This window comes from Balaenoptera borealis, assembly GCF_965194805.1.
Source record: "Balaenoptera borealis genome assembly, chromosome: 6".
In the NCBI taxonomy this organism is placed as follows: Eukaryota; Metazoa; Chordata; class Mammalia; order Artiodactyla; family Balaenopteridae; genus Balaenoptera; species Balaenoptera borealis.
Window position 1 is genome coordinate 112,600,880 of NC_138863.1, and position 26,383 is coordinate 112,627,262.

The following is a 26,383-nucleotide window of genomic DNA, read 5'->3' on the forward strand; positions in this document are numbered from 1 at the left end:
TGTGGTGACATTTAGTACATTCACAGAGTTGTGCAACCATCACCTCTATCTTGTTCTAAGACATTTTCACACTCTCAAAGGAGACCTTATGCACATTAAGAAGTCACTCTCCATTCCCACCCACCCCCTGGCAACCACTATTCTGCTTCGTGTTTCTGTGGGTTTATCTATGCTAGATTTTTCATGTAAATGGAATCATACAATACGTGACCTTTATGTCTGACTTCTCTCACTTAGCATGTTTTCAAGGTCCATTCATGTTATAGTGTGTATCAGTATATCATTTCTTTTTATGGCTGAATATAATATTCCATTGTATGGATATACAACATTTTGTTTATTCATCCATCTGTTGATGGACATTTGGGTTGTTTCTACCTTTTGGCTATTGCAAATAATGCTGTTATGAACATTTGTGTATAAGCATTTGCTTGAAAACCTGTTTTCAATTCTTTGGGGTATAGACACAGGAGTGGCATTGTTGGGACGTGCTAATTCTATGGTTAACTTTTTATAGATTTGCCAAACTGTTTTCCACAGCAGCTGCACCATTTTATATTCCAACCAGCAATGTACAGGAGTTCCAATATCTTCACATTCTTGTCAACATTTTCCACTTTTTAAAAAAAATTATAGTCATCTTGGTAAGGATGAATTGGTATCTCATTGTGGTTTTGATTTGCCTTTTCCTAATGACCAGTGATGCTGAACATCTTTACAAGTGCTTGTTAGCTATTCATATATATATATATATATATATATATATATATATATATATATATATATATATATATATATATATTATATATCTTCCTTGGAGATATGTTTATTCAGATCCTTTCCCCAATTGAATTGGGTTATATACCTTTTTATTAGTGAATTGTAAGAGTACTTTATACATTTGGATATAAGTTCCTTATCAGGTATATAACCCTCTAGTGAATTTTTCATTAAAGTTATTGTACTTTTCAGGTCTAGAATTTTTATTTGGTTTCATATTATAATTTCTATATGTTTATTGATAGTCTCTTTTGGTTCAGTCATTGTTCTCCTGGTTCCCTTTAGTTCTTAGTCTATGATTTTCTTTATTTCTTTGATCATATTTAAGGCTGTTGATTTAAAGTCATCATCTAGTAAGTCCAATGTTTTTCCAGTGACAGTTTCTGTTAATTTCTTTTTTTCATGGGAATGAGCTGTACTTTCTTTTTTCTTTGCATGCCTCAATTTTTTTGTTGAAAACTAGACATTTTGAATAGTATAATGTGGTAACTTTGGTAAGATTCTTCCTTCTCTGGGTTTGTTCTTGTTCCTTTAGTGTGCTTTGTATTTGCTTATTTAGTGACTTTTCCAAACTATTTTTAAAGACTTATTCTTTGTTGTATATGCTCTCTGCAGTCTGTTCCCTAAGCTTGTGGTTAGCTCATGTTTTGATAAGATGTCCTTAAATGCCTAGAGCAAAAAGAGAACCAAAAAAAGACAAGGGAAAAAACCTCTCGGTCTTCGCAGATTGGCTCTGTGTTGGGCCTTCCTTCAACGCTTGGCCAGGCCATTTACAACTCCACCCTAGCATTCACACCCTGCTGATACTGAGCCTAAAGATCAGAGAGAGATTAAAGCTTAGGTTCCTGTCATGTCTTTTCTGAGCATGTGTCCTGCTCTCGGCATGTGCTTGGCTTTCTAGACTCTTCCCTCTTTCTGTCTTGTTCCCTCTTCACTTTTGATTAAATTGCCATAGAAGATCCAAGCCTTATTTTACATCATTGCTTCAGAAGGAGGCACATTTTGTTTGTTGTGAACTTTAATTTAGTAGAATTTTTTCCCTTTATCTCAATTTTGCAGTGATTGTATAATTCTGAGGTTCTAACATTTCAAGATGAATGAAAAATCTTGCAAATTGATTGATGCTGTCACAGTTGTTCTCACTGTAGTTTCATTCTTGAAAGTCTGTATGTACCTTTGTCAAATGCTTTTATTGAGCACTTACTGTGGGACTGGAATTGTGTTGTATACATTATGTGGTTATCTTATTTAACGCTGTCTACAACCCCAAGAGTTAGATACTATTATTATCTGTATTTTATTGATAAGGAAACAAGTTTAGAGAGATCAAATAATTTACTCATATCTCTCACAGCTATGACTATGTTGTATAGCATTAAACTCTTAAGCATCATTTACTGTTTGCTTCACAAGAATGGGATTTCTAGGACTTCTTTTTTCCACTTTATCTTCATTTCTATTTTTATTTCTACTCTTAATTGTATTATCATTTTTTACCACATTTCTCAGGCATGCAGAAACAAATCAACAAACTAACAGAAACAACTAAAAAGTACAAACTACAAACAAAAGACTAACAGCAGTAGTGAATTCAATTTGGAATAGAATGCTATGTGTGAATAACATAGGGATAGTCCTGTAGTTCCTCCATTTCTAGAAGAAAATTCTAATGATACTTGGTTGTAGATGAAGCTTGGATATTTAGAAACTTAGGAAACAGACACTCTCAATAAAAGAGTTTATTTACTGCAGTGCTTATATGCTATTAAAAACAATTTTAATGCCTCAAATGGTGTTTCTAATAATGACAAGACACTATGTCAAAGATGCATATTTGAACAAAATTGTTTCATGAAATGTAAATGTGGAAAAGTAATATTTATAAACTAAGTTATGTGATTTTAGATGTTCTAGTTGAATTAATAGATTAACTTTTAGAAGTAGAAAAAGGGTGGTCCAGTGGTTAGGTTGCCACACTTTCACTGCCCAGGGCACGGGTTCAATCCCTGGTCGGGGAGCGGGGATCCCACAGGCCATGAGGGGTGGCAAAAAAAAAAAAAGTAGAAAAAAAAATCTTAAGACTCTAAGATGTGCATATCATCTCTCTTCCTTCCACCTTCAACCCAAGCCAGAGAGAGGACTAGAATATTCTTTAACTTCTGAAAATGTAGCCAGACCCCTTTTACTGCTGTAGTTTCTGCTGACCTCTAATTGCCTATAACCATGAAAATGACTTTAGGGAGCTGGAAGCTGGGCCATAGGTGGATGCAATATAGGTAAGATAAATTTTGTTAGCAAAAAGGAGGAAAGCTCAAGACCAGTATTAATACATGCACGCAAACTGGTCTTTCAGTTGTCCATGATGACCTAAGGAGCTTATCCCAGAATGTAAATCAATGCACTGCTTCCTTTACTGAAAAAGTCTTGCTATTAAAAACAAAAGTCAGTTAAACTAAATGGTGTCTTTAGTGACTCAGTTTGCATTCTGGCACAAGTTCCTTCTCTCATCATGGGCTGGTAACAAACTCTTTGTGGACCGGTATTGGTCTGAGAATCACAATTTGAAACCCCATTAAAAAGACGGTCAAGTGGGTTTTGAAGAGCATATAGCCACAAGGACAAAGAGAGCAGGATAGAAGAACTAAGAAGAAAACTTCAGAAACTGGAAAGCAGTTGGATAATAGTAACTCACTTTAGAAGACCAAGAAAGAAATTCTTAGCTAGTATGAGATAAGCCAAAAAGTAACCTGGCTTATATCACCAAGCCCCCAAATATGTATAATTGATAGCACCAGGTACCTCTGGAAGTAGAGACAAAGATGGAACTAACAACAGGAGGATTCATTGTAAGCCTGTTTCAGAAGCAGTGAGACCCTAGATCACCTCCCTGACTAAGTCCAGTGTCTGCTTTCCCTTCATCCTGGCAAAAGACTGGTCATTTAGTCTCAAAAGTGGGTGAAAGGGTCAGAGAGTCTCTGATCTGGGAGATATCAGGCACAGTTGAGAGCGTGGAATGTTCTGAAAGCAAAAGGTTAATGAAAGTTTATTTATTAAAAATTGAGCATCCCAGGGACTTCCCTGGTGGTCCAGTGGTTGGGACTCCATGCTTCCATTGCAGAGGGCATGGGTTCAACCCCTGGTCGGGGAACTAAGATCCCACATGCCACACAGTGTGGCCAAAAAGTAAAAAAAAAAAAAAAAAAAAAAAAAAAAAAATTTAATTTAAAAATTATTTTTAAAAATTAAAAAAAAATTGGGCATCCCAGCCTTTATTCCCTACTCAGTTCCCAGAATACTGGCAACCAGGCCTTTACCATTCAGGTAAGAGATTGAAAGAGCTTCTCTGGGAAAGTGATAAATCAAAAAGGAAAGACCAAATTTCTGGAGTTTCAAAAGAACATGGCTCAGTTGGATTACTCTGTAGAGAAGACCACACTTGACAGGCCCCATCCACATGCAGAGACTTCCAATCATCTTTTTAGTGACTGCTCTTAAATATAAGCAGACAGCCAAGGATTATAGACATTTGAGGAAAGCATTTAATATGAAAGACTGAGACTTAAAAAAAAAAGGGACAAAAAGCCAATTGGAGGAAGGCTTGTGGGGAGAAGTACATTTCCCAAAATTACTAATATTTTTAGAGAGATAAAAGATATTGAACTCAATCAACAAGAACAGGATGTTTTTAAAAAGTTTACAGAACAAGAACAGTAACAACACGCTCTTGCAAATTAAACAAATTAAAAAGCCAATTAAATAAAAGGGTTTATTAATAAAGTTGAGGAAATATCCCAGAAAGTAAAACAAAAGCTCAAAAAGGGGAGGCATAAGACAGAAAAAAAATAAGGTTCAACTTTAGGAACTCCAGAAAGAGAAAACAGAGGGAAGGAAGTCATTAAAGAAATAAATTAAGAAAATTTTACAGAATAAAAGGGCTCACCAAATGTCTAGCATAATGGATGAAAACAGTCCCATACTGAGTAACATCACTGAGAAATTTTAGGACAAAAAGAAAATCTTAGAGTGTTTGAGATTGGGAGTGAAGGGGAAAGAAGTAGGTTTTATATGAAGTTTCAAGGATTAGACTGGAGTTACATTACTCAACAGCAACTCTGGAAGCCATAATACAATGGAAAAATGTCTTTAAAATTACTCAGGAAAACAGTTGCCAAGCTAGAATTATATACCTAGCCAAACAATTAACTCACTGTAAGGGAAGAATAAAGACATACTGAAATAACCAAGGTTTCAAAAATTTCATCTCCCATACTGTCTTTCTTAGAAAGTTATTGGAAGATGTTCCCTACCAAGATGAAGGAATAAAGCAAGAAATTGGAAAATCATAGGGCTCAGGAAGCGGGGAACCCAATGAGAGAGAGAGAGAGAATGTAAGGAATGCAAAGGGGAGATTCAAGATGCACTAAGATGTGCAGCATCTGTGCAGCAGGTCTAAATAGCAACCCAGTCCATATTAGAGCAAGTCAGAGACTCCTGAATATATTTTTTCAAGAAGAAGGAATTAATAGACTACTGTACCTAATGTGTTTAAGTGTACTGAGAGGAGAGTTATAAAATTGGTGTAGAGTTTGGGGTTAAGTTAGTGTAAAGTAGTGTGCAAAAAAAAAGTAAAGGGTGAAAGAATGAAAAAAAGAAAGATAGATAGATAGATAGATAGATAGATATTGTTGGGCTGCAGTCATGTCATTGAACCTCATAAGAAACCCTGAACCCGAATTGCCCAGCCATGGGGTTCCTGGATTCCTGACTCAGAGGAAATGAATGAGATAATAAATGTTCATTGTTGTTTTAAAGCTACCCTAAGTTTTAGGTTAATGTAATATGTAGCAATAGATAACTAATACAGATTTTGGTACCTGGAAGTAGGGTGTTGCCATAATGAAAACTTAAAAATGTGGGAGTGGCTTTGGAACTGATTAGTGGGAGGAAGTTGGAAGGACCTTGAGGTAGTGGAAGACTGAAGATCCTTGTAAAGACTGTTATTAGAAGCTTGATAACCTGTGAGAAGGTTACCAGTAAGGACTTTAAGGAGAATGAGGAAAATGTTATTGGAAACTAGAGGAAAGGAGATCCTTGCTATGCTGTGGCAAAAAAAAAAAAAAAAATTAGCAACATGGTCACCTACAGTAATATGCAAACTAGAAAATATATTTAATAAACTGGGGGATAGAGCTAAGGAAATTTCCAGACAAAGTGTTAGAAATGCTGCATGGCCGTTTCTTGCTGCTTATAGTAAAATGCAAGGGGAGTGCCTTAAAGGAAGGACTATTAAATATAAAGGAGCCAGGAATTGTTGGGTTTGAAAATTCCCAGCCCCTCCAGTGGCAAATGATGCTAAAATTAGAGATGGCTTTCTGGCAAAGATTAAATCCAGGGCACAATCAGAAAAACATAGTCTAAAAATGAAGCCAAGATATGACTATAATATCTGTGTTATGACCTCAAGAGATTTAAGGCAGTGCCTCAAAGAACCACTGTCAAACAATAAGGGCTTCTAGGTAGCTTAAGAGTGTTGTTCCTCAGCAGCCTTTGCAGAAAAGGGCTTTTCTCAGAGATCTGTGGGTAAGGCTTTTGCCTAATGGTTTGAAACCTAATAAGATTCACGAAAGACCTGCAAAGATTTTTTGCATGTTTTTTCTTAAACTTTGTTACCGTTTAATCATTGACAATGTTCTGTACGCTAACACCACATTCGTAGTCACCAGTGCTGTTATGATCTGCAAAGTTTTTAAGAGAATTGTATTAGCAGAAACACCAGCAGGATTGAAAGGAATGGATAGAACAAAATGAAAAGAAGCTTTCGGGCCTCAAAAGTTGTAGGGGCATGAAGCAGTCTGGAGAAACTACTCAGCTGCAAATACGGGCTCCCTTTCATGGAAAAGGAGGGATGACTCAGAGGGTAGAACCAAGAGCTGTGGAGAATCATTCTTGTGTTCTGAGTTCTAATCAAGCAACTGCTAACATGTGCCCAATGGATTTCAGATTTGCTAGTGACTAGTAACTCCTCTAAACCTCCTGATTTTCCCCTTTTGGAATGGAGGGTCTATAGCAACTATCCTTTGCATGTCTCACCATTTTATAGTGTTGCGTGAGTGTGTGCTGGGTAAAGGACTTGTCTCTGTGGTTCACAGAGCTTCAGGTCGAGAGAAACTGTGCATGAGGAGTGTCATCCCCGAGTTACTTTAAGTGGTGAGATCCTGGACTTTAAGCTGATGCTGTAAATGAATGATACTTTGGGGTGGTTGTGGGAGGACTGAGGGTACTTTGCATTTAGGTGGCCAGAGTGTGGGGTGCGGTGGTTTACAAACATGTCTTCAACAGGTGGAGCTGGGCTACCCTGGGGGTGCAGTGGATAAGCATCCACCTGCCAACACGGGGGACACGGGTTCCAGCCCCGGTGCGGGAAGATCCCACATGCCACAGAGCAACTAAATCCGCAAGCCACAACTACTGAACCCATGTGCCACAACTACTGAGCCCACGCGCCACAACTACTGAGCCTGCGCTCTAGAGCCCATGTGCCACAACTACTGAGCTTGCGCTCTAGAGCCCACGTGCCACAACTACTGAGCCCATATGCCACAACTACTGAGCCTGCACTCTAGAGCCCATGAGTCACACTGCTGAGCCCGTGCGCCACAACTACTGAAGCCCGCGAGCCACAACTGCTGAGCCCACGTGCCACAACTACTGAAGCCCGTGTGCCTAGAGCCCGTGCTCCGCAACAAGAGAAGCCACCGCAATGAGAAGCCTGCACACCGCAACGAAGAGTAGCCCTGCTATCTGCAACTAGAGAACACCCACACGCAGCAACGAAGACCCAACACAGCCAAAAAAAAAAAAAGAAAAGAAAAAGGTGGAGCCGAATTCCATTCCCCTTGAATGTGGGCCAGATTTAGTGACTTGCTTCTGATGAATAAAATGCGGCAGAAGTGATGCGACGTGGCTTTTGAGGGTCGGTCATAAAAGGATAGCTTCTGCCTGGTGCACACTCCATCTCTCTCTTGCTCTCTTTTCCTCCGCCACCTCCGTCTCTCTCTCAGATCACTCATTCTTTAGGAAAGCCAGCTGCCATGTTGTGAAGACACTCAAGCAGCTCTTCGGAGAGTAGAGGGACCCAGATGAGGAGGAACTGAGGCTTCCTGCCAAAACCCAGCACCAGTGTGCCAGTAATATATAAAAGTCACCTTGGAAATAAATCCTTCAGCTCTGGTCAAGCCTTCAGGTGACTGCAGCTCTGACGGACAACTTGCTGCAACCTTGTGAGAAATCCTGAAATGGCTAAGCTGTTCCTAAATTCCTGACACAGAGACCATATGAGATAGTAAGTGTTTATTGTTGGTTTAATCCACTGAGTTGGGGCAGTTAGTTACACAGCAATAGATTGACAATGGATCTAGCCAAAATTGTGATATAATCATAATGGGAGGAAAACGGACATCTCAAAATCTACCCACCTAAATATATAAAGTGAATTGTCTATGGTCATGTTAATATAGGGAGGCAATAAGTTTTTTCATATTTTTCACAGTGATAGACTGATAACACATAACTAGCATTCTTTGCACTCTGTCTTTAAAAATGAGTAGACATAGATTAAAAGCAGAGAATTTTAGAGATGGGAGGAAACTAAGAGATTATGTAATTCACGTCTTCTGTTTAGAGGGAATTTTAGAAATAGTAGGTGCACAATATATGGTTTTGGTGTATGTATGACATACATCTATTTATTCTGAAGGTATTATTTAAAATTTTGATTTATCAAAATAATACCTATACATAGTTAAACAATCCAATATTACTAATATCTTTCTTATCAAAAACAGTCCTGTCCATTTTTGTATCCCAAGACAGCCACTTTTACCTTTTAACATGAATCTCCTGATAATCACCCTCATAGTTTCAGATACTAAGATTATACTATTGTTTCTCGATTTATTAGCTTTAGAGAGTATTTACTGACTTCGCATTATGATCATGGAGAATTTCTTTCTTATCCCAACTTATCCCAATTATGATCATGGGGAATTTCTTTCTTATCCCAACTTTAGAGAGTATTTACTGACTTCGCATTATGATCATGGAGAATTTCTTTCTTATCCCAACTTCTCCAATTTCCCAGTAGAATTACAATTTTCAGTTAAGCCAGTGCTTAATATTTACACCATAAATATAAATATTGTCCACTGCCGAGTCAGGTAATGTGCAATGATTATCTGTCTTTATATGGATGTTTGTTTTCTTGGAGTTAATTATTTCCTTTCCTTTATTTTGCTTAATTTTCTATATATGTATAGCTTGTTTGTTACTAATGTATTAACAGATCCATTGAATGCCTGGCAATCATTGTTTCAAATTCAAACACATCAAATAATCCATCCGTTCCACTTTATTTGTCCTGGAGACCTCCTTCCACAGCCTTCTGTCCTTTTGCTCAAATATGGACAGTTGCTCTCTAGACTAGCTGTCATGTTAGGACTTTTCTTAGCCATTCTGATTTGGGGATTGTTTTTGAAAGATTTTGCTAATGTGAATATAACTTGAAGGAGGAAGCATTAATATTTTAAAGAGAATCCTAAATTATTAATGTATACTGCTTCTATGTCCTAGATTCACCAGCCTGTGAGGTCACATAAAATGAAGTCACTTTTGCTTTTGATGCCCAAGGCATAGGGGCTCAAGTCTTCACAGTTTGAATGCAAGATCTCAGCACCTTTGCAACATTGCAACTTTGCAAAGTGCCCTCTGAATTTTTCTGGGGGTCCACAAATGGGATATACTTACTAACTAGTCTATCCACTGGTTACCACAAGGCATTTGCCATGTTTTTCCTCTTCTGCTGTGACCCCCTGGCCGATGTGTGTTGCCCTGAATGCTGTTTGAAGGTGCTGATGGTATCCCTCACTGCTGATGGTATTCCTCATAAGATAGATGTTATATTTGCCAAGGGTGTTTTTTCCTGATGTTGCCATTGCCAGGAACACCAGGGGTACTAGGCTTGATGGGAGGTAGTTAGACTGACCCTTTCCCCACTTCCACACCGCTTTCCCACTCCCCCTCCTCCATTGCTCAAAATCCAGAGTTTACAGACTCTTTCGGCTTCTCCTTTCTGTAGTTTCCTACTTACACACCTGCCCATAGCCCCTCTGTCCAATCCAATAATAATCAACAGTCACAACCAGCTGCTAAGCACCCATTTCAGCAGGGACAACACAAAAGCCAGAAGGCTCAGAAACACAGCTCAGCCACATAACTTATTCCCAAACCAGAGTGTTCAACATTTACATTCTAGTGAGTTTCTCAAGCCAGAGAAACAGTCAGCCTTAAAGTGAGATGAAGTCTTCATTCTGGAGATAGAAGACTAACTTGCAGCTTTCAAATAATGGACCACTTTCTCTGCTAAACAAGATTTTAAATGCCTTAGCATCTACTCTCCATCCAAGTACCATATTGCCAATCTTTAAACACATATGTCCATATTCTTTTAGAAACCCCAAAGAGTTTTTTCTTTGGGTAAATTTGGAAACCTTCTATTGCTATCTGTAAGCAATCAAACAGAATTGAAATACTAAATATTTCAGACTACTAATTCAGACTGACCTTTGCTCTAAACATTGTCTAAACTTGCTCCATTAGCATTTCCAAAGAATACTTAAAAGTGGAGATGCCACCAACAGGAGAGCTGCTAGCAGACCACAGAAGAGGAAAGACCTTTTCTTGTGAGCTTTAAAGCACTACCGTGCTGGTCTTTTGGGCCAAATGAGAGAATGGTTTTCAAAACAAAGGCCATGTTATTCCAGAAAAACATTTCAGGTGGTACCTAAGACCCTTCATCATCTTCCCCTGCCTCCCTGGCCGGTGCCATCCACCCCCCGCCTTTAATGTTCCAGTTTTCTTCATTTAGTGGATGAGGACAGTTAGAGTCACACTTGATCTAATCAGTAAGAAGTAGAGCCAGGATTTTAACCCAGGTGAATTTGACCTCAGAGCTGGTGGCTCTTTCCTGCTTACCTCATCATGATGTGTCACTTCCTTACGGTCACTACAGAGGCGACCGTAAGGAAGAGGAATTTATCTGGGGAACTACCCAGCCGTGTGAGTTATCTGGGATTTCCTTGGCGTACATCCATAATGGCTCCCTGCTGATACATGGTCTGTGTTGAAGGAGGTTCTGGATAGGGTACCCTGTGCAAGCAAACCTAATCCCGAACCTCAGTGTCCCTCTTTTTCCTTCTAATGCCTTTTCTCAAAGAGAGACCGAGCAACTGGTTGGGGATCCTGCACTCTGCTCCCCGTAACTCATCCAAATGGCGCCCTGGCTTACCTTTCCTATGACATCTGTTAGTAGCTTGAGGGCCAGAGGATCATGAACCAAGGAGTCCGTGTAAAAGGAGCCAAGGTATTTCTTTGGGTTGGTTGGATTGTCCTGGGCACACAGATCTGGACGCATGCTGAATCCATGAGAGATTCTTCCTACTGTGAAGGGGAAGGAACCACCTGCAAGTAAAGCCCATTCCTGAGGGACTAGTGTTAATTGAAAAGGATTCTTTTCAACCCTCATGTTGTATGCAAAGAGAAGTTACTGTAGCCCAGTTAGTTAACTGTATTTACAAAGGATCTACTGGGTTCCAAATGTGAGAGATGACCCAGAAAAAAGAATAAAGTTAACTCATCTAGAAATTCAGATTTAAGGAATTTATCCTAAAGAGAGAAGACAAGTGTATAAAGATGTGTGGTCACGGTTTTCAAATGTAGCGTGGTTATAATAGAAAAATACAGAGGGAGCCTTTCAGTCGGGGAATATCTAAATAATGACGGCATATCCATAAAATGCATTGTCATGTATACAACCATCAAAAATGATGAAGCTCTGTACTCACTGACATGGAAAGATGTCTCCACGTGCTGTTGAGAAGGAAAAGCGGATTAGAGAACAGTGTGTGTAGTTTGATATTGTGTGTGTGTATTCAAGAGTCACAAACTCACTTACCTACAGGGACCAAGCGGGAAATGGAAATGAATGATACAGGCCTGTTTGTAAACAATAGTGAATGGTAGGGACTATAGCAAACTGGAGAGCTTGTGGTAGCTTGTGGTCTGACGAGAGATTTAAATGAAAAACAAAACAAAATCAAGTAAACTGTGCCAACCAAACTAAACTTGTCTGCAGAAATGGAATTTGGTCCTTGAACCGTCATATACTTTATAACTAGAACAACTATCAGGACTAAATTGTGTCCCTCCAAAATTGTGTCCCTGATCCCCAATGTGACTGTATTTGTAGTTAAGGCCTTTAAGGAGATAATGAAGGTTAAATGAGGTCATAAGGTGGGACCCTCATCTGACAGGACTGGTGTCCTCATAAGAAGAGGAAGAGACACAGGAACTCTCTCTCTCTCTTCCTGTGAACACACAAAGAAAAGGCCGTGTGAGGACACAGTAAGAAGGCGGCCTTCTGTAATCCAGGAAGAGAGACCTCACCAAAAACCAGCCGTGCTGGCATCTTGATCTGGGAGCTCCATAACTGTGAGAAAATACAATTCTCTTATTTAAGCTGCCCAGTCTGTGGTCATATTCTGTTACGGCAGCCCAAGCTGACTAATGCAGATAGGGTCTTACCTCCATGTGCAAAACATACTTTCAGTTTAGGAAACTTCTCGAACGCTCCACCCATGATCATGGAGCAAATGGCTGTGGTGGTCTCTGCGGGCATTCCTGGAAGACAAAACAGTCATGACGTATAGCGCTTGTCATCACGAGCAAGAAGTTCAGTGATGTTAATGGCAGGGGAATGGGACCTTGCTGAGAAGCGTGGGGTCCCTGTGCCCTAGCATGGCTTGGTTGTATGCAGGCCATTACTTTGGCAAGCAGAAACCATGTGACACTTCCTATCTGCTACTTGCAAGTAGAGTCATCTAATGGCTAGAACAGTCAAGGAGCCAGAGGACCTGTCTTTTGTCCTGATTCTCCCAGCTTCCATTTTGTGTGCAGTGGGGCAAGCAGAGTACAGTGAGTCTAGGCTGAACCCTTTCTCCTCCAGTTTTTTGCTTCTTGGCCTTTGACAAGTAATTTAATGCCCCCGAGTCTGGGCTTCTTCACCTGTGAAATGGGGACAGTGTTGCCCATCTTGGAAGGCTGTTGTGGGACCTTGCAAATGATGATGTTGGGAAAGTTCTTGGCCAGAACTTCACATTGGAGGGGCTCAACAAATATGATTTGCCTCCCTGCTTTAATTTCCTCATCTGTAAACTGGGGTTAATAATGGTTAGTTCTTGCCACTCAGTGAGTGCTCAATAAATATTAACTAATATTAATATTCCTGCCAAATCTTTACTGCTTCTTGGAGCTGAGGTTGAAAATAGCTGGATTAAAATGAATTATTTCAACTACTTTGTGCTTCTAGAAGAGGCAGCTGGTCCATGCCTGATGCCTTCACCTCCATGGAGTCAATCTGGGCTGTATTCCCAGATGACTGCTTTTCAGACTGTGATTAAGAAATCTCTGGGGGCTCCGTGACTGAGCCCTGGGCCTTCTGGGGAAGCCTGATCCTCTGGCTGCCTAGTGGGGCTTTACTGGTTGTTCATCCCGCCTTAGGCCTGTCACTGTTCCATGGACAGAGATGCCCCTGGCTCCCTGGATCCTTGGCCTCTTGAGAATTCTGGAAGCATGCTGGATTCACATGCATCTGGGAGTGGTTTGTGGGGAGAGTTTCCTGCAGGCAGGGGCATGGACAGCCTCACTTCCTTTTGGTCCTGTGATTCTGCTTTCCGTTAACTACCTGGACAATAGCCCCACAATCACTGTCCGTATAGGAGCCAAAGTGGAATATTTATAATGTAGATTGGGTCATGGCCCTCCCCTGCTGGGAACTCTCCAATCTCCTAAAGACCGCCTTTGCATCCAGAATAAAATTCTGAAATTAGCCTGTTTGTTTATGATCTGTGTACTTGTCAACTCAGGCTTCAGGGGGGCAGAGGTTTTGTCCATGTCTGGTACATCTTCAGTGCCCGGCGTGCTAGAAAAGATCAATATATATGTGTTGCATAATGAGGGATGAAATGATCCTCTATGTAAATGCTCTCCTTTGTTGTTCATGTGGGAAGTTGCAACGCAAATAAGTTTGTGGAACTTGTCGAAGTGTTGTGTGAATTAGGATGAGATTTTCTTAGAAGCTAGAGAGCACCGGGGCTACTTAGTTTATCTCTTCCGACTAATTGTTGCTCAAGAATTTGGTGGGGGATGGGTAGGAAGCTGCCTTACTAAACACATTCATCTCCAAAAGCAATAACAAGGGCATGAAATGTCAGAGCAGAAGGAGAATCCGGACCAGCTCCTATCCAGAGCTTGGTAGGCCCAGTAAAGGTCTCTCCTCTTTGCTCTTCCCTTACCCTCAGGTGGAACCATGGGTGAACAGTGCAGGTGGCAAAGAGCAGGTAACAGGGGACTTGAAAGCCTGGTCATCTGCAATCTAGGGTCTCAGATCCTTGGGTGTTAGAAGCTGACCTTTCTACTTGTAACTCCAGGGTTCTCATTTGTAAGGGCTGTTGCTATCATTGGCTTCTAAAAATCTATTAGATAGGCATGGCTACTTTTTTTCAGAGCCTTTTTGGGAGTCTGTGTAGTGAGGTGGCTTTTGAGTCAGACAGATCTATGTAAATTCCATTTTCACTTTTTAACTATGTGACCTGCACAATTTAACCACTTCGAGACTCAGTTTCTCCATCTATAAAATGGCTATTACAGGGAATTCCCTGGCGGGCCAGTGGTTAGGACTCCGAGTTTCCACTGCAGGGGGCATGGGTTTGATCCCTGGTTGGGGAGCTAAGATATCCTGCAAGCCATGTGGCCCAGCCAAAAAAAAAAAAAAATGGCTATTATAATGTCAACCTCGTAAAGTTTTGTGTGGATAAGATTAAAATTAAATGAGGTAATCTAACTGAATCACTTTGCTGTATACCTGAAACACTGTAAATCAACTATACTTCAATTAAAAAAATTAAATGAGGTAATACATATAGCACTATCTGAGTAAGAGCTCAATAACTCACAATCCTGTTAGTTATTCATACCTTCTCTCTTTGACATAATAGGGTCCCATAGATAATTGGAAAAAACTAAGGGCTTGACTCTCTTTCCAGATCCCAAGCTGACACAAACCTATGAGCCAAGGGAACCAGTATTTGGCCATCCGTCCATCCATCTGCATGTCCCAGGGGTGCACAAATAGGGAACAGTTCAGCTTTTCAGCCTCCTTCAAAGAAGCAATGGGAGAGTGAGGGGGTTATTTGGATGAGCCAGCAAATTATAGGGCACTATTTTAGGGTATTGCTTTTCTCTGGGTCTATATTGATCTGAATAAATAAACTAAAATATTTTTGAAGTTTTTTCTGATCTATATAAAAGAATATTGATAAACTCTGCTCCTGCTTGGCAACTAAAAAGAACACTTAGAATTAACAAAGGTGTTGGTGGATTTACCACTGAGGTTGATGAAACATCTACCCTTGAAACACTTTGGCTGAGAGCGAAACACTCAAGGACTGATCTCACACCTCAAGTGTGAGGAAATTTCCCCTGCTGGTTCCTGTTGGTCCCCTCTTTCGGAAGGACTGCTCAGATTGTAGTGTTGGAGTCAGGGGTGGAGTGTTCCCTCCTCTCCCTCTCTTGGAAACCCGACGATGTGGAAAGTGAGGAAGTGATGGGTTGGGAGCCAGGAGCTCATGACTGGCCTGACCTACGCCATCTGGCCACTCCGAGCCTGACACTGGGTGGGAATTTCTGGGATCTACAGGCACTCACAAAGCCTCAGGGCCACAGCTGAGCCCCTGAAGAGTCCGCTGTGAATGAGATGACTTTAGAAAGGAAAGAGCTCTCAGTGCCTCAGCCAGGCAGGTACTGAAAAGAATGTCATGAGCAAACCTGCTCCAGGACCTTCTGGGAAATAGAAATACCATCTGCAGGGAATGACCTTTATTTGACACAATGTTTAATTAGAAAAAGTCCTCACAATAGGCTTTTAATATTAGTTGCTTGTCAAGGTTCAAAACAGATTTTCCATGGAGCATTTCTTTTCCAAATATATTGGGGTTCTGGGGTGACTCATCCTACCTCTACGTATAAACATTTGGGCCAACCAGGCTGATGCAATGTGACTTGCGTACATAAGCCTTTTCAAAATGGAGAAATAATCCCGGGACAATAGGGGATTCTGGAAGTGGCAGGCAACGGGCAGATTGAAGAAAGCCCTTCTAATTCAACAGGTTCTGGGGAGTGGAAGAGATGGAAATCTTTTGAAGGGAGAGGAGCTGATTGGTTTCTAATAATGGATGCAGGCTGGAAAGAGTATCAACTTCTTGGGATGGTTTGGGCTTGACAAAGGCATGTGATCTTGGTATCTTGGTGGGATTTCTCTCCTCATAAGGATAAAACTTTATTCTGTGTACGTGTGATGGTTCATTTCTATTCAATTCAAATTAACAAATATTTCTGATCATCTTCTGCATGTGAGACATTGTAGAGAATATAAAAAGAAGTCACTTATACCCTCAAAATCATGATAGTTTAAATTTACTGAGCACTTACCATGTGCCAAAGCTGTTTATATATATCTATGTATGTATGTATATTTTATATATAATATATATCCTATATATTTTATATATAATATATATCCTGTATATAATATACTACTATATATTTTATATATATTATATATACTCATATATATTTTTTTTAATCAATAACTTCTTTTTAATTAATTAATTAATTAATTTATTTTTGGCTGTGTTGGGTCTTCGTTTCTGTGCGAGGGCTTTCTCCAGTTGTGGCAAGCGGGGGCCACTCTTCATCGCGGTGCGCGGGCCTCTCACCATCGCGGCCTCTCTTGTTGCGGAGCACAGGCTCCAGACGCGCAGGCTCAGTAGTTGTGGCTCACGGGCCCAGTTGCTCCACAGCATGTGGGATCTTCCCAGACCAGGGCTCGAACCTGTGTCCCCTGCATTGGCAGGCAGATTCTCAACCACTGCGCCACCAGGGAAGCCCCACTCATATATTTTTGTATATTATATTTATTTTATACATAGCAATTTCACAATTGTTAACTAGTTTAATCCTTTATGAGATGAGCACTTTCATTACTCCCATTTTATATAACGTGTATTATTATATATTTACATATTATATATAATATCTAATTTTATATATTTAATATATATTTTTAATATATATAGCAATTTCACAATTGTTAACTAGTTTAATCCTTTATGAGATGAGTACTTTTATTACTCCCATTTTAAAGAGAAGGAAACTAAGGCAGATAGAGGCTAAGTAACCTACTCAGGTCTTCTGGCTGAGAAATGATAGGCAGTCTGCCACTACCACTCTGTTTGCTTCATACTCACCACAAAATCATTTTTGTACCTGAAAACTGACCTGAGCGTGTGCTGTTGGGTTTGCCCACTAAGAAGGGAGGTCTAGGAGATAAGGGGGACAGTTGGGTGCCCTGGAGCTCAGGCTGCCCTGGAGATGACGAAGCCAACTTGGCTCACAGAAACTCCTCTCATTTGTTTCAGCACGTTACTGACGCAAGTTAGATAGTGGTAAGGCTGGCAAGTCTTGCTAAGCAAACAAATGTGCTATCAACCCCAGGACATCACACGTCAGATGGGGCCAGGATGCTCTTTTGAATCCCCACAGAGACTGGCAGCCCCCAAAACAGCCTGGTTAGAATGATTGATTGAGCTGGTCACATAAATGAAAATATCCATTTGGACCCCAATGGTCCTGCTGCTGTTGCTTTCTGAGCCCCTTAGTAATTCATAAAGCCGATTCCAATGAATACTAAAATGACCTACAGCTGAAGGCTTGCTCAGACTGTGCTGAAACAATTTGGATGCACAAGTAAATAAATCCTCTTTCAGAGCTCATTAAAGTTTCTAGAAAACATTCACTGGATCAGTTCAGCCACTGCAGCCAATAATCTTCTGGGAGTTTGATATTTAGAGGAACATTAAATCTTTCAGGTCATTAGGAGGCAATTTAACAGGCAGTCCCCCAACTGGTGGACAGTGTCCACAGATACAAACATGGAATGCATTCTGCATGTAGTCAGAGCTCAATAAATATTAAATGAATAAATGATCAGTGATTATATTGCCTGATAAGTCTACCAACATCTACTTAATTCATTATTGAAGATTTTGCATTTACAATGAAAATAACAGAAAATGATACCATTATAATTCTAGGAGGGAAGTAAGAAATTTTTAAAAAATGCAATTGAGTAAAGAATTATGCATCTTGAATCCTGGAATTAAGGAAAGCAGATTTATGTACAGAAAGAACAGAAGGTAGAGAGGACCATGGGACTATGGACACTTCTGTTGGATATTTCAGAAATGGATGGCACTGTGTTTTTGAAAATCTATCTCATTATGCAATATTTCAAATATAGAAAGTTATAAACAACTAAAATGAACACCCATATATTTACCATCTAGTTTCATCAAATGTTAACATTTTGAATGTATTATTTTTGTTGCATATTTTTATTATACTACATTTAAAAAATATATGCCTTAAAAAGTATCTTAATTGTGGGTTGGTTAAATAAAACATATCCATATATTGGAATATTATGCAGTTATTTTAAAATCATGCATTGAGAGAATTTTCACTTAGGTTGGAAATTCTCAATTAGGATACAAAATCACATGTATAGGGGCTTCCCTGGTGGCACAGTGGTTAAGAATCTGCCTGCCAATGCAGGGGACACAGGTTCGAGCCCTGGTTCCGGAAGATCCCACATGCCGCAGAGCAACTAAGCCCGTGCGCCACAACTACTGAGCCTGCGCTCTAGAGCCCACGAGCCACAACTGCTGAGCCCATGTGCCACAACTACTGAAGCCTGCATGCCTAGAGCCCGTGCTTCGCAACAAGGGAAGCCACCACAATGAGAAGCCCGCGCACCGCAATGAGGAGTAGCCCCTGCTCGCTGCAACTAGAGAAAAGCCCGCACACAGCATCAAAGACCCAATGCAGCCAAAAATTTAAAAAATACATAAAATAAAAATAAATAAATAAAAACATTATAAAAAAATCACATGTATAGTGTAATTCCAATTTCATTAAAATATAAAATATACAGATGTATGCAAATAAAAATATAAATGAAATGTACTATTAACAGTGTTTACTCATCTTTGGGTGGCAGAATTATGGGTTCTTTTTGTTTTCCTATTTATTTATTTATAGTTCAGGGCTTCCCTGGTGGCGCAGGGGTTGAGAATCGGCCTGCCAATGCAGGGGACATGGGTTCGAGCCCTGGTCTGGGAAGATCCCACATGCCGCAGAGCAACTAGGCCCGTGTGCCACAACTACTGAGCCTGCGCTCCACAACAAGAGAGGCCGCGATAATGAGAGGCGCGTGCACCGTGATGAAGAGTGGCCCCCACTTGCCGCAACTAGAGAAAGCCCTCACACAGAAACGAAGACCCAACATAGCCAAAAATAAATAAATAAATAAATTTAAAAAAAGAAATCCAAGCTTTAAAAAAAAAAAAATTATAGTTCATTTACAATATTGTGTTAGTTTCAGGTGTACAGCATAGTGATTTGGTTTGTTTGTTTTTTGCAGATTATATTCCATTATAGCTTATTACAAGATATTGGGTATAATTCCCTGTGCTATACAGTAAATCCTTGATGCTTATTTATTTTATATATAGCTGTTTTCCTCTTTAAACTTTTTTGTATTTTCCACAGGTTCTTCCAAATTACTTCATAATTTTGAAAAATGATAAGAATTTTTTTCCAAAGCAAAAACAAATACTTTGGGGTATGTCATTAACCTGATTCTTTTGCACAGTGGCTGTGATGAGGGTAGTATTTTGGCTTCCAAATGAAACTTTTTTTTTCCAGTTTACATAACCTCTTTATTTTAAAAAGTTTTTTTAATTTTTAGTTTATATTGGAGCGCAGTTGATTAACAGTGTTGTGTTAGTTTCAGGTGTACGGCAAAGTGATTCAGTTGAGCATATACATGTATCTATTCTTTTTCAAATTCTTTTCCCATTTAGGTTATTACAGAATATTGAACAGAGTTCCCTGTGCTATACAGTAGGTCCTTGTTGGTTATCTATTTTATTCCAAATGAAACTTTAAAAGGAGAGCAAGGGGGCTAGAAAGAAGAGAGATTTCACTGAGTTAACTTAGGGCTGGCCTGGGAAGCATTTCCACTTGTCCCTCTTCTAGTAGGATGGCGTGCTTATTTGGGGGAGCTCTTTCCACATTTCCCCCTACATCTAGCATGTCATCAGGCATCTCTCCCACCCAGGGACACCCAGCACAGCTCCCGGCCACGCTCCAAGAGTGAGCGCCACATACTCACCGCGTACACTGGGAAGAGTTCCTGGGCGTTCAGGTCCCACTCGTTGATGTGGGAGCCAATCTGAACCCCCGGAAAGCCCAGCTCCTTCACACAGCGCTCCAACTCCTTGACCGCCAGCTCAGGGGCCTGCATGGGCAATGTCCCCAGACCCACAAACCTCCTCGGGTGGCTCGCAACGGTGGCAGCTAGGTCATTGTTTAGAAGCTGGCACAGCTCTAAAGTGTCCTGAGGTTTGGCCTGGTGGAGACAGGTAAGGGAAAGCACATGGTTCAAAACTTACTTCTTTAGATATTTACTCTGATCGACACCTCCTCGGGGCTCAGTCATTTGTCACTCTCAGTGGCTTTACCCCTCAGAAAGCTGAAGCACAGCCTGAGTTAGGCCTTGGCCACAGGAGACCCAGAAGCCAGTCATTGCCAAGGCAAAGAAAACTGCTAGCATATTGCTGATTAATTGGAAAAACTGAGGCTGTAATCAGAAGGGCCTGGAATCCTACACTAGACGTGGAATGAGGGTGGGCCACCCCACCAACTGCAGACAGGAGTCTGCAGGGCTGCACACCTAGGCATCCCCCCTCCCAACCCCAGGAGCTGGGCCTGGTGAGTGCCGGATTTCAGGACACCTCCTTGTCACGCCTCCTCGGAGGATGCCGGGCTGCTTATGGACCTCTCCTGTCCCTGTCTGTCCTTCTCCCTGTCCTTCCTGTTGGCAGTGACACTCAAGAGGAACCTCTCCGCCACTGCTGTCTTTCAACATCATCCCACCCCACTGCTAAGAATTTGGCATTCGCCTGCAATCCCAGTTGCCCAGTCAGAATAGCACCCAGTCTGGTAAATTCAGGTATCTCGAGGTCTTAGGGGATTTTTATTTTAAGTAGTGAATCTCATGATAGGAACAGATAAGGATTGAATCACTAATACTAGAATTATGAGCACAGGTGGAGGAAGTAAGTGTGAGCAGGTGGTATTTCCGTTGCTCATTAAATCACAACAACACGTGTGAATGTTTATTTGGTTGAGAGGGTACTTAGTGCACCCCCAACTATGTACAAAAATGTGCTTCCACAGGCTTGCCATCATGCCTGAAACTTTTAGCACTCAAGACTTAATCACTTGGGGAAAGGCATCCAACTCTAGGAATCCTGTTTTGAATTGTATATTTCCATGGGAGAGGCAACATATTAGGCCATTATCATCACTTCCACCGCCTCAAAATCATTATCACTTTTGAATAAGCTGGCTTGTCAATTACTGAGCCAGGCACGGCAGGAATGAGTCAGCAGACAGGTCAATTCTGATGGAGATTAAGGTTGGGTCTAGAACTGTGCTGTCCAGTGGAAATGCAATTCGAGTCACATAGCAACCTGCAGCCATTGGCTACCATACTGGACCATGCAGGTCTAGAGCAAGGACATGACTAGGAAGACAGGCCTGGGAGGGGACGGTGCGGTGTGAGAAACTGAGGGGCCCTGCTGATCTCTAAAGGGGTGGGGAGTTGGGTGGGCAATGTTCGAGACTTGAGGCATCTGTCTACTTGCTAGGGAGCTGGACGTGAGTGAGCCTTCGCCCACCAAGGAGATGGATTGAGGTTGCACACTCACCCAGTAGCTAAACATGACGGGAACCGTGGAAAGGGCTTGCACGGTCACTCCTAGACACAGACACAAAGGCAAAGCTAATGAGAAGAATGGCCCGGGCACTCCTACATTTCCCAGGGCCGAGGAGCCCAGCAAGTCTCCGTCCCACCTTCCTTCCTCTCTCCCCTCCCTCGCTGCTCCTCCCTGCCTCCCTTCTCACAGGGTCTCTGTCCCAGGCTTCCCTCATCCCTCAGCGTCAGTTCTAAGGAGAGGGGTAAAGGCTGGACAGAGTGAGATCATTCAAGAAGAACTAAAAAACAGTTTTTCAAAGGTTTTTTCCAACCCTCCTTCCTGTGAAGTTTTATTTAAGCAAGACATTTCCCAATCAGTTTTTTAAAGGCTTTTCATCTTAGGTCATGCGTGACAGAGTGTATTTCTCAGGCACCTTCCACGCCCCTTTAATTCATCTCCTAAGTGAGCATGGGTAGAGTCCCACTGTCTGGAATGCCCTGAATGAGACCCTGAGTGTGGTTCCAGAATCCAGCATCCAAGATGCCTAGAATCTCTTATCTTCACACTCCTGGAGCTGGGTTATCAGGAGAGATGCTGCCAGAGCAATGATGGCTCCTCTCTCCCTCATGCCCACGTCCAACCCAACAGCGAGTCCTGTTAGCTCTACTCCAGTTCCTTTCATGTGCTCACCTCTCCCCATCCCCTGCCACTGCCTGGTCCAAGCCACCAGTATCTCCTACGTGGACCACTGCAGAAGCTTCTGAGCTGGTCTCCGACTACCACTCTTGTCCTCTTACAGTTTGTTCTACACTTGGAAGCCAGGGTAAGGGTTAAAACTTAGATCAAGTCACTCCCTTGCTCAAAACTTCCAAGCACTTTTCATCACATTCAGAGTAAAATCCAAACTTGGAACATGGTCTATAAGGCTCCGTCTCTCCTGGGGGCTCATGTTGAACTTCGTAGGCCTCCTGCCTGTTCTTTGGGGGTGCTTTCCTGCACCAGGACCCTTGCATTGCTGTTCCATCTGCCTGGAATGCCCTCCTTATGGCTCATCACAGGACGAGCTCCTTTGTACCCTAAGGTCTCCGTTCAAATGTCAGATCCTCAGAGAGGCCTTCCCCAACTCCATCCACTCTCTATCCCATTGTTCTGTTCCTTTCCTTTTCTGATAACTTATTACAGTCTGTCATGACTGTGGTGGTTTATCCTGTGCCGTGCCCTACTTGAATTTCAACACCACATGAACCTGACTGTCCATGTTCTATCCTTAACATACCCAATATATGAATAAATAAATCATTGTTTAGTGAGGACTAGACACTACAGCGTTTGATTAGAGAGCATTGTTAAACATTGTCACAGATATGATTTGTATTCAGTGATTAGTATACAACAGAGAAATGCTGTTCAATTGTAAAATCTTTACATTTACACAAATGCTTTTGCTTACATTACTGTATTTAATTTTATAGATTAGATCACATGGCCTGCAAGTGGTGGGACGAGGCAGCTGTCCAGCCTTGCACCTTCTGATACCCCAGTGGCCATCACTTGTCACCATATTTTATATTAACATAGTAAATTGCATTATTTATGTGTTGGTTGATTTGGATACATGTTCTTTGGTTTCTGGGAATCAAGAGGGGAAAAAAACAAGTCTAACCCAATTAGAGCTGATTTTTTTTAAAGTGATGTTTAACAGTTTGGCAATAGCACAGTGTTCCCCAGACTCACCTGCTGAGTGAAATGGGCAGAGGCCGGGGGGGTGGAGGGAAGAGAACATTGTAAAAACAAGTTCCTAGGCCCTCCTTTGGGAACTGTGACTCAGTGGATGGACCCTGAAAAAAAGTTTTAATAAACACCCCAGGCAATCCTCATCCTGAGGGAGTCTTGGGAAAAGCTCCCTTGGGAAAAGTGATGGAATGAGAAAGACAGTCCTAGGTACAATTCTAGCTCTGCCATTTACTGCTGTGTGATCCCAAGCAAATCACTTCACCTCCTAATACCCCTCAGGTGGCACTAGGTACAACAATGCCTGCCACATAGAGATGTGATGAAGTAAACCAGGGACTGCAATTATATTTTTCTCCCTGTGAAGATGGCATGGCTTGCTGGAACCTTCTGTGCTGTGCCTTCATCATTTTCTTACCTTGGCAGAGGCAAGAAACAAGTAGGATACACTTGTTAAGCACTTGGGTCCAGACTGCCTGGATTCAAATCTCGGCTTTGCCCCCTACAAGTTGTGCGATCTTGGACAAATTGCTTAACCTCTGTTCCTCAGTTTCTTCATCTGTAAAATGGGCATAATAATAGGTGCCACCTACAATGGTTGTTATAGGAATTGAGTTAATACACGTCAGGTGCTGAGGTACCTGGCACAAAGAAAAATGCTCAGCAAGGGTTAGACTTGACTGTCCTCTTAAGGATAGCTGTGGAATGAAACACACAGCAAAAACCAAAGGAGACACTCTTCACCTAAACTGCATTCGTGAGCAATGGTTCTGACACCAGTCATCTGAGTCTCCTTTCCACTAGTTTTCTCCTTGAGAGGTGGGAGCTGCTTGTGCTTCACATTTAGAGTAAGACCTTGGTCTTTGCTGTCAGTCTGAGAAGCTGTTCTCTCTCAGTGCCCCTACCACCCCCATTCTAGTACAGGGGCATATATACTATGTTCTATGGAATGGTCTACAGAAGTGCTTCAGGCTTTCCACAAAGTTCAATTTGAATGCAATTTAGATGTACTTTTAATTATTTAAAAAAATCTAGACAGCAATATCTAGCCTAAAGTAGCTATACCAAATTCTAACATGCCAGAGACCACCTCCTTATTTGGGGCTGATATCTATTAACTTGTTTTATGCAGACCTTGGAATAAAATGTCTCCTGCCATCTCTGTGTGTATCTTTGAACTTCTTATACATTTGTCCTTGGTTAGGAAGGTGGTAGTTCTAAAGGGCTCTTTTATTTGTGTGTATGAATTGTTTGTTTTCTGGATTAAATCTAGACCACTGATGTCAAAATTTAGGCCTGACAGTGTTGTCGTGGGGAGCTCCCCATCACAGTCTCTGGGCAGAGCCCACGCGTGTCCCGAAGGCTGGGTTCTCTTGTTGGAGCATGCTCTCCTTGGTGGCACGGTCAACCAGGTAGTAACAAGAGAAAGCACAATGCGGCTGTCATGCCACATTTTTATTTTACTATTTTATTATGTTTTATTTTATTTTATTTTATCTTATCCCCTACCCATCATACCATATGTTAGATAGGCTTTCATAATTCTTTTAAATTATGGGGATTTGTTTGATTTTAAAATATGGGATGAGGAATGCAAGCAGTTCTTAGAAATTGTTAGTGACTCAGCTTGGAAACAAAAATATCCTAATTCTCCCCTTTCAAATTTCTGGATTGGTTTCATGGTAGAGTATTCTGAGATTACATGATTAACTTTTTTGTAAGCTGCTCCCGTTTCCACCCCTTACGTGTCAGTGGGGACATTCTGTGTACTGTGCACCAAAAGAAACTACAGAAAGAAATCGGATCCTGAATCTGACTAACCAGGCACTTGGCATCCTTAATCTGTGAACTCTTATTTTTACTGTTTTAATTGGCTCTATAATAAGTAAATACTATGCATTTGAACTTAAAATTTTTTTAAATAATAAAATACCACTTTTATCTTTTGGATAATACAGCATTCTACTTTAAAACAGGGTATACCTAATTTCAAAAAATTTTAAATCCACACTCTAAAAACATAATTGTGGAAGGTGCCATCCCTCACCCAGTGAAGCTGGAACAGCCTGGCCTGGAGGAGAAAAGGAGATCAGAAGTTGCCATCACATAAATCACGTAGCGTGGTCAACAGACTTTAGCGGTAGACATGCCTCTTACATCAGATGCAAACATTGGTAGTGTTTCTCATTGGAAGTACCTGTTTGGTCCATTTCTCTAAGGCGAACTTCTGGGTCCCAGCAGTTCTCTTGAACCACTCTGAAGACCTTCCCATCTTTCAGCATCTTTGCTTCTCCCTAAGTCAGAAAACTCACATCAGCGAAAGGTGACCTAAGCTTACCTAGATTAATCCTTCCTTGTATGCTTTGGAATGTGGTTCTCCCCTAACCTTTTTAGGGTTTTTTTACTTAATCCTCGAAGAAGTAGAAATCTGTTTATTTAACAGAACTCAACGTTTTGTCCTTGTACCTTAATATTGGCTTGGATTTGAAGGGGTGTGCTCTGTGGGTGTCGGTGGCTGGACACAGAGAGAACAAGGTCATGGTCATGGCCTTTTGGGACTACGCAACTTGAGGATTGTGTAGGTCACCTTGCCAGAACCTCTGGCTCCAAGACCCAAGAGGATGGCCCAGCATCTGGAAAACTCTAGATTCATAACATTTTAGAATTGAAAGGACCTCTGAGATAGACCGTCTAGTCCTACCCTCTTGTTTTATAGAGAAGCAACAGATGGATAGTGAGAGTAAATAATTTGTCTAGCAGAGCAGGGCCCGCTGATGTCAACACCTGCAGGAGGAGGCAAGCCATGCAGTGAAACAGCCTAGCAGCACATATGAAATTTGGTTCTGAGCTGCTGCCTCTACCAGACATTGTGCCTGTCT

At 41.3% G+C, this 26,383-nt stretch overlaps 2 protein-coding genes across 15 annotated transcripts in view; one reads left to right on the forward strand and one right to left on the reverse strand.

The window, feature by feature from the left end:
• Positions 1–26,383, forward strand: part of LOC309631461 (uncharacterized protein) — a 133,608-nt gene that overhangs the window by 39,423 nt on the left and 67,802 nt on the right. The gene's annotated exons all lie outside the window — the stretch shown is intronic.
• Positions 1–26,383, reverse strand: part of ACMSD (aminocarboxymuconate semialdehyde decarboxylase) — a 91,509-nt gene that overhangs the window by 38,620 nt on the left and 26,506 nt on the right. For 2 of the 5 annotated variants that reach the window (XM_082397926.1, XM_082397924.1), the window contains exons 3-8: positions 25,702–25,798; positions 21,786–21,835; positions 20,186–20,422; positions 14,956–15,049; positions 12,418–12,513; positions 11,123–11,295 (exon numbers count right to left, since the gene is read on the reverse strand). In XM_082397926.1, the coding sequence (XP_082254052.1) occupies positions 11,123–11,295; positions 12,418–12,513; positions 14,956–15,049; positions 20,186–20,422; positions 21,786–21,835; positions 25,702–25,798 (747 nt within the window). Of the gene's footprint in view, positions 1–11,122; positions 11,296–11,678; positions 11,704–12,417; positions 12,514–14,955; positions 15,050–20,185; positions 20,423–21,785; positions 21,836–25,701; positions 25,799–26,383 lie in introns of all 5 variants that reach the window. The other 3 variants (XM_082397927.1, XM_082397925.1, XM_082397928.1) reach the window with 3 other exon arrangements.